This window comes from Gymnoscopelus braueri, assembly GCF_963280865.1.
Source record: "Gymnoscopelus braueri genome assembly, chromosome: 14".
Lineage (NCBI taxonomy): Eukaryota > Metazoa > Chordata > Actinopteri > Myctophiformes > Myctophidae > Gymnoscopelus > Gymnoscopelus braueri.
Genome location: NC_137619.1, coordinates 20,812,467 through 20,821,136, shown reverse-complemented (window position 1 = coordinate 20,821,136; position 8,670 = coordinate 20,812,467). Strand labels below are relative to the sequence as shown.

Below are 8,670 nucleotides of genomic sequence, written 5' to 3'. Positions count from 1 at the left end.
TTCGCCTTTCGTAATACTGTTTGCTCTTGAGAGAGAGAGAGTTCCACACTTCCTCTGTTTTGCTGGATACTTTTACAGCCGATCGGATCGTCCTCCTGTCAGAGGCTCCCCGGAACGGAGGCGACCTTTGGAGGCTCAAGAAAGGAGCAGGAAAAGGGTGAGCTGCTACTTTGTCAGTTTTCCCTCAGAAATGCAATATAATAATAATATATGAGGCAACGATTGTGAAAATGGCAGATCTGCATGCTCGCTTTGCGAGGCGTTGTGAGCTTGTAAATCTGCTATTTTCACAATATGTATCTGTGGAACCGAAAATGTATAATGCCTCACTCCTACATTCCAAGTGCTTATCAAGGTGGGGGGCGGGGGGGGGGGGCTCCGCAGTTCAAATATGATTATTTTGGGGGGTCGCGGCCTGAAAAGGTTGAGAACCACTGCCGTAGATCAATGTTTCTGTCCGTGGTGTTTTCGTTCGGAACGGACCGCGGACCCCCGTAAAGAAAGAGCACCACAACAACTCGCATAACCAGTCCAGTTGAAGTGTAATGCGATAGGAGGACTCGCTTTTCACCTAGGCTTTGCTACAACAACTCGTTTTACAAAGTGTTTACAAGTTTGAATTATGGGCTTTTTACTTTTTTATATATTTAAAACTCCGTTGCCGAGGAATTGTTCCTCGAGTATTTAATTAATGTTTTCTGGGACACAAACTCACGACTGAAGCACGTCAACTGGAATTAAATTGACTTGACTCCCTCAAATATTATAGATAATTTTCATATTTCCATTCCAATTCATCCGAACGATTTTTAAAGTGCAATTGGTCATTAAAACGTCTCGACCACTTAGTAGATAATTGGAGAGGCCTGTTTTTTCCTTCTATTTTTCCTTAATTTATTTTGCCGATAAGGACCCTTCTGAAACCCTCTCTCCCCGGAGGTCTAATCTAAATTCTAATTGAGTTCATTTGCACGAAGATCTTGCCTTTTCACATGGCTCTTGCTGGGCTGGAAATATATGGTGGGAGCCGCTGGAATACACACAACAACCCCCCCCCACCACCACACACACACACACACACACACACACACACACACACACACACACACACACACACACACACACACTGCACACACAACCTCTGGCTGCGCTCAGCATGGGGGCTAGATAGGATCTCAGCCGAAAAGACATTCCTCTTAAATATTCACTAATTTAATTTACATGTGTTAAACTTAACGACTTCTATTTGTTAGTTTAGATAATTCACACTGACAAGTAAACGGCTGCGTTTAATTACAATAATCACTGGTGAGCGTGCTTCTTTTCTCATTCAACTTTTAAAAACACCATGACTTCCCCCAGTTGTCATCACTAAAGGCCTTTTCTTACATCGCATTTTAAATGGAGTAACATGTTAGATAGACTCTGTTATTTAAAGATATTGGTTAGTGTTCGTGTTTTAGATGAGTGGTTCTCAACCTTTTCAGGCCGCGACCCCCAAAAATAATCAAATTTGAACTGGGGACCCCCAAAATAATCATATTTGAGTTGAGGCATTACATTTACTTTGTCTCGGTTCTACCGATAAATATTGTGAAAATAATGTCAATGTTTGACCAGTTTTTATAGTAGCCTATAGTTTGTTGATTACTTTTGATGCAGTAATGGTCGTTTTTATTTTCTTAATTGTTCCCCACTTTCTTTTTTTGAGGTATTAAAAAGTCCTCAAAAGTCCTTGAGTTGTCATCTGGGGACCCCCCAAAATCATGACCCACAGGTTGAGAACCACTGTTTTAGATGGTCTGCTAATTTATTCCTGAATTGGTTTGGGACGCAGGGGTCAAGTGTGTTATAGGCTATCGTTCTGTCAAACAAATCTAGCCAAAATAAGGTGAAATAAATTATTTATATACATGTCAACATCTATTCATAACGGCGTCATTTCTAGTCAGCTCTGCCATTTTTTAAGGATTCCGGGGATTGAAATGAAGAAATGTCCAATCTCTCTCTCTCTCTCTCTCTCTCACACACACACACACACACACACACACACACACACACACACACACACACACACACACACACACACACACACACACACACACACACACACAATGATCTGTAGGCCGTGGCGAAGGAAGCCAGTGGATTCATCATCGATGTGGACGAATATGTGTCAAACTAAATTCAAAGTTGTAGCTAAAAAAAATTGGATAACATTTATATAAATAATCCATCTATTAGCTCATGCATAAACAGTATTCAGACAAATAAAAGTTGAAATTATAAGTAGAAAAAACATGGACAAAAATATGCCAAACAAAAACTGTGTTGACTGAGTGGCTGCTTTGCCGTAATAATAATCCATCTCCCTTTTATCTTTATGTAGGCTACTGTTAAGTTCTGAAAGTTCCTAGGAGAATGTATTGTAATATCTAATATATTTTCAAATAAAGATTCATAAGTTATCTAGTGGCGGCTGATGGCCGATAATGGGCCTATACAGTCACGCTAAAGTCGTTTCTCATGAGAGTTTACAAAACTATAGTTATACTGCTTTTTGTTGCTATTTAGATTCCAAATAAAGTGACAATTTAAGGATCTTTTAATACCTTTAAATGAAAAAAGACCATTACTGTATCAAACGTAATCAACAAACTATATAAAAACTGGTCAAACATTGGCCAAATTGTCAAATAATAGCTCACAACGCAACGGGGCGTTATGAGCGTATAGCGAGGCGTTGTGAGCTTGTAGATTGACTATTTTCACAATATTTATCTGTGGAACAGAGTCAAAATGCCTCAACTCCTACGGTGGGGATGGGGGGGGGGTCCCCATATATGATTATTTTGGGGGGCCACAGCCTGAAAAGGTTGAGAAGCACTGGTAGGCCTATGTGTATGTCAACAGGTCAACAGTGGTTATACCAGCACAGAGCCATGTCTATATTTTAGGGTTTTACTTATAACTTTTAATTTCTCTTTCTTTCTGGCTCAGTTTTGTTGTACCATTACCATATAGGCATATTTTATTTTATTATTTGGGCAGTCCATATAATTTATTTGTAACGATTAATATTTTACTCAACATTATTGGCATATTTACAATTAAACTCATTATACGTCCATCCTTATATTGGACAAATATGTTTGTTCTAGCTATTTATGTGAAATATCGTTAGGAAGTGAGTGTGTATTGATTAACAACTTTTCATAATAAAAACCTCATTAAAATTCCTATGAACTGAAGTCAATTTAATGCGCCTCAAACAATGAAACCCGCCAATGCTATGTTAGATGGCCTACCTGCGCTACGTTTTAGCAGCTTAGTTGATAAGAAACACACCATGGGTCAATTGCATAGTTTTGATTTAATTTGGTTATTCGTTTTAATATTTGCACACATTATGTAGAACAGTGGTTCTCAACCTTTTCAGGCCATGACCACCCTCCAAAAATAATCATATTTCAGTTGAGGCATTACATTTAGTTTGACTCGGTTCCACAGATACAAATTGTGAAAATAGCAGATGTTGTGAGCTTGTAGATCGGCTATTTTCACAATTTTGGCCTCTTTCTTATTATTTGACAATTTGGCCAATGTTTGACCAGTTTTTATAGAATAGTTTGTTGATTACCTTTTAATTTAGTAATGCTATGTATTTATTTAATTTATTTATTTTCTTAGGTATTAAAAAGGTCTTATAAGTCCACCAACAGGTTTAGAACCACTGATGTAGAGCATAATTAAACTAACCCTCTGATAATAATTACCCCTATGTTTTCTCTCCTCGCGCGTTTCGCATGCATTGCACACAAGTTCAACTTCTCCAGAAATTGACTGAAAACGAAAACAAATATCTAAACTACTATTCTTACCCATTTATTTCCCCATAAAGAACAACATTGACCGTTGGTCCCCTCTCCCGGCAAGCTGCAACATCGGGGGAAATCAAACTATTGGCAAGACCTGGGGGGCCCGGTGACTGCCTGTAGCATGATGTCATACCTCAAACAGCCCCCCTACGGCATGAACGGCCTGGGGCTCAGCGGCGCTGCCATGGACCTGCTGCACCCGTCGGTGGGATACCCAGGTAGGCTTATATAGAGATCTATCTGCCCCCCGGGCCCCGGGACCTCTCCACATGGAAATATAACCTTTAGGACTTCAGTTTGTATACCGTTTAACGAACTGACTGCCTCTCGGCAATGGTTGACAGGCTATAGCCTACACTGTAAAATATTGAGTTTTAATTGAATTGCGACAAATGGGTCAGTGTCAATTTGGATCCATTTGTCTCAGAGTTATTATTTTACTGTGTAGGCCTTTGATTGATTGATTGATTGATTGAATACTTTATTAACAGTTTGCAAAAAAAAACACACAAAGTACAGTTCTATACAAAAGGATGCTATAAAAGGATTAAACCCAAGAAAGCACCATGTCTTGTTTCCATTGGGGTCCTTGTGTATTCAATTGATCGAAGATATGTGTTTAGAGTGGTTGCACAAATAAACGTCAGGTCATTGAGATTCATTTAGCAGGCGTCTGCATGGTGGAGAGAGTTCTGCGCATTTTTTAAAAGTAGGCTAAAGGAATTTAAAATGATGCATAGCCAGCCTAAATAAATAACCTTAGTTTTACCAATGATCATATTATGAGCGATTGCGTTTTTTTTTTCCTTAATCAAATATTCAAAAAAATATCCAGTGACCATAGATATGGACCTTATTAAAATATGTGAACTTTTGTGTTGTAGCGAACCCGAGGAAGCAGCGTCGAGAGCGGACCACGTTCACCCGCACCCAGCTGGACATCCTGGAGAGCCTCTTCGGTAAAACGCGCTACCCGGACATCTTTATGCGGGAGGAGGTCGCGCTTAAAATCAACCTACCAGAATCCAGGGTGCAGGTAAAACAAAATGCAGTCGTCATTATTATGTTAAGGATGTGCGTTTTGACTTTAGATTAGACCACAGTGGTTCTCAATCTGTGGGTTGGGACTCCCAGGGGGGTCCCCACATGTTTTTGTTTTTTTGACTTTTCAGACCTTTTTTAGTAGTAAGAAAGAAAAACCATTGACCATTGTTGCATCAATAGTTATCAACAAACTATAGCTACTATAAAAACTGGTAAAACATTGGCCAAATTGTCAAATAATAATAAAAAAGAGGCAAATATAGACAAAAATAAATAAATAGACAATCTGCATGCAAGCTAGTAGATCTGCTATTTTCACAATATTTATCTGTGGAACCAGTCAAACAAAAAATAATGCCTCCACTCCTTCAAGTCCAAAGTGCTTATCAGGGTGGGGGGGGGGGGGGTCCCCAGTTCAAATATTATTATTTTTGGGGGTCGCGCCTGAAAAGGTTGAGAACCAGTTATGCCCAGTGATGAGACTGGATGCCCCCCCCCCCCCCCCCACACACACACACACACACACACACACACACACACACACACACACACCAGGCCTCCCAGCTTCCCAGACAAGTCGCTTGACTTCAAAAGTTGGCTTTGGCATTACTCAGCCAATCAAAACCCAGCAGTTATGCCAGTTTACCTATTGACCTAAAATGTACTCTGGTTGTGGCGCCAGTGACATCATGTGCCTTGGGAGTCTGGGACAGACATAGGCCTACATGTAATAGTGAAACTGTGTTACATAGATTTAAATATAGTTTTATTTTTTATCAAGAACTCAAAGTATGTCTACATCAGATCTCATGCCTTGGCAAATGTTTGATATCTCTTTATCACTTCCTATTCTGTTTATTTTATTATTGTCTTAAAATAAACTATACAACACCAGGTCCTTGCTTAAACATATAAACATACCTTCAGAATCAACTTAGATATGAGATGATCCCAATATTGCCTCTTGTCTCATATACTACTGTAAAACAATACAAAATTAGAGGGGGCAAAGAAAGGCAGATAATCTGAAGGCACTGAATTACAAATCCTTTTCTGCAAAATCCATGCAAGGTGGTGAATAGAGTCAGGGAAGGACACAATCGTTTATTTAAAATACTATTTATATAAAATTATATAACCTAGGCCTATATATATAGGCTATATATATATATATATATATATATATATATATATATATATATATATATATATATATATGTATATATGTATTTTTTTTTTAACGCAGTTAAATGTCAGTTTGTTGAATGTTTTGGTTTTCAGCTGAATCTTGATTCGCTAGTAATTTCATAATGTTATTTCATAATGTAACCAAACACTATGTAACATGACCCACCCTATGGGAGACAACACAGGTTGCCAAAAACTATAGCACACAGCTAGTGCTGCGTAAACAACTAGCACCCACTCGCATACTGTAGTACGACAACCACGCCAAACAAGCACTCCTTATTGAGAAGGCATTAGGGGGAAAAGCCAAGGCAAGCCCTCTCTCTCACTCACTCTCTCTCTCTCACAGTACACACACACACACACACACACACACACACACACACACACACACACACACACACACACACACACACACACACACACACACACACACACACACACACACACACACACACACACACACACACACACACACAAACTTGAGTTATTCTCAGAATGCATGTGTGAAACAAAACGCTCTACATGATCTCAGGCTCTCTGAGCTCTAAAGTTACCCCTCACTGTGTGAGGAAACCCAATAGCCTGTTATCTTAGCTCTGTCTACCAGGTATGAAATTAGACCCCCTTTGGCTGGTCCAAGCCATGGGGCCAAGGGTGGAAATGAACCTTGATGGATAATAACCCACAATTTTCTCTTCATAATGTACTCCCGAAGTCCAACACGCCCCCCCCCCCCCAATCACACACATGCACACACACATGCGCGTGCACACACACACACACACACACACACACACTTTTTAATGGAAGTACCTGAGGTTCGGCATGCATGATTTGGCAATTATACACAGCAAAATGCTCAATGTTAATTTAACCCTGTTGAAATGGACCCAATTAATGGACCTCAGAGATCATTTTGCTGTGTAGTGAAGGCAAACGTCCTCAAAGTTTCTATTGTCTTGATCTCTTACGTTCCATTCTATTCCATTCTTAACTTTATCCTGGCCTGTGTCTTCTGCGTGTGTATTTTCTTAGGTGTGGTTTAAGAACCGGAGGGCCAAGTGTCGTCAGCAGCAGCAGAGCGGCAGCAACGCCAAAGCTCGGCCGGCAAAGAAGAAATCCTCCCCGGCAAGGGAGAGCACGGGGTCGGAGAGCAGCGGACAGTTCACCCCTCCCGCCGTGTCCAGCGCCGGCTCCTCTTCCTCGTCCTCCTCCTCCTCGTCCTCCATCATCAACCACACAGGCCCCTCCGCCCTCAACAGCACCTCTACCTCCATCAGCACGGTCTCCTCCATTTGGAGCCCCGCCATCTCCCCCGGCAACGCCCCGGCGTCGGCCCCGGCACCGCTGCCCGAGCCGGGTCCCCCGGCGAACGCGTCCTGCATGCAGCGCTCCGTCTCCTCGGGCTCGGCGTCCGCCACCTCCTACCCGATGTCCTACAACCAGACGGCGGGCTACGGCCAGGGCTACCCGGCCCCCTCCGGGTCCTACTTCAGCGGGGTGGACTGTGGCTCGTACCTGGCGCCCATGCACTCCCACCACCACCCTCACCAACTCAGTCCCATGACCGCCTCCTCCATGTCGGGGCACCCGCACCACCACATCAGCCAGTCCTCCGCCCCCCACCACCACCACCACCACCACCACCCGCACCCGCAGGCGTACGGGGGCTCCGGCCTGGCGTTCAACTCCTCCGACTGCCTGGATTACAAAGAGCAGACTGCTGCTTCCTCTTGGAAGCTCAACTTCAACGCCACAGACTGCTTGGACTACAAAGACCAGGCCTCCTGGAGGTTCCAAGTCTTGTGATTGTTGTTTTTTTTTTCTCCTTCTCCTCACAACTCCAACTTCTTTTCTCCAAGCTCCAGTCTCCATTTCTTTTTCTTGATTAGTGTATTGATTGTTTTTTCTTTCTTTCTCTCTTTTAAAGACGAGGGGGAAAAAAACACTTTATGAACCCTTAAAGTAATGAAATGGCTGCAGGAACGCTCAACAATTGGACATTTGTCAACTCCCATCTTAAAGACAAAAACACAACACAAAAAAAATAGACAAAAGAGAAAACCGTCCCTACAGTTCCCTGGAAGAAAGAGAAAGAAAATGTATTGTGTGTGGGCCACTAAGATTTTATCAAGAATGAAGAATCCGTTTTAACCAGTTAAACCCCATGCATCCGTCTTGTGGGGAAAGCTTTCGATGAAAATAGCAGATCGACAAGCTCACAACGCGTCGATCTGCTATTTTCAGCGAAAGCTCTCCCCTCAATAATAAAAAAGACACTAGTATAGATCCCTGAGGGATTCCGCTCCACAACATAATGTGGGGGTTTAAGTGGTTATGGATGTCCCCTCCCAACCACCATGAATGAGTCACATGTTGTTTGGACCAAACTCTCCTCATGACCACCAGCGTCCTCCTGACTCTAATGGACAGGACTTCTTCTGGAAAGGTAGAATTAACAACTGTTCCACATGGAGCTGACTGCACTGCGCTCTTATTACCTCCAACCAAGACCCAATCATCAAAATTGTGTATAGTTTTTATTTCTCGAAAATTT

The 8,670-nt window shown here is 42.0% G+C and overlaps 1 protein-coding gene across 1 annotated transcript; it reads left to right on the top strand.

Annotated features, from left to right (window-relative positions):
* The first annotated feature begins 3,978 nt into the window (after positions 1 to 3,978).
* Positions 3,979 to 8,138, top strand: otx1 (orthodenticle homeobox 1). Its single transcript, XM_080449168.1, has 3 exons — positions 3,979 to 4,096; positions 4,763 to 4,914; positions 7,149 to 8,138. Exons 1-3 carry the CDS (start codon positions 4,000 to 4,002, stop codon positions 7,920 to 7,922), a joined length of 1,023 nt encoding a protein of 340 aa, XP_080305294.1. The 5' UTR covers positions 3,979 to 3,999; the 3' UTR covers positions 7,923 to 8,138.
* Positions 8,139 to 8,670: the final 532 nt, after the last annotated feature.

Excerpts from the sequence above, each read along its gene's own strand:
- otx1 (XM_080449168.1), top strand. The coding sequence starts at position 4,000 with ATGATGTCATACCTCAAACAGCCCCCCTACGGCATGAACGGCCTGGGG. Across the intron at positions 4,097-4,762 it reads CCCGTCGGTGGGATACCCAG|CGAACCCGAGGAAGCAGCGT; the intron begins GTAGGCTTATAT and ends TTTGTGTTGTAG. Across the intron at positions 4,915-7,148 it reads TACCAGAATCCAGGGTGCAG|GTGTGGTTTAAGAACCGGAG; the intron begins GTAAAACAAAAT and ends GTATTTTCTTAG.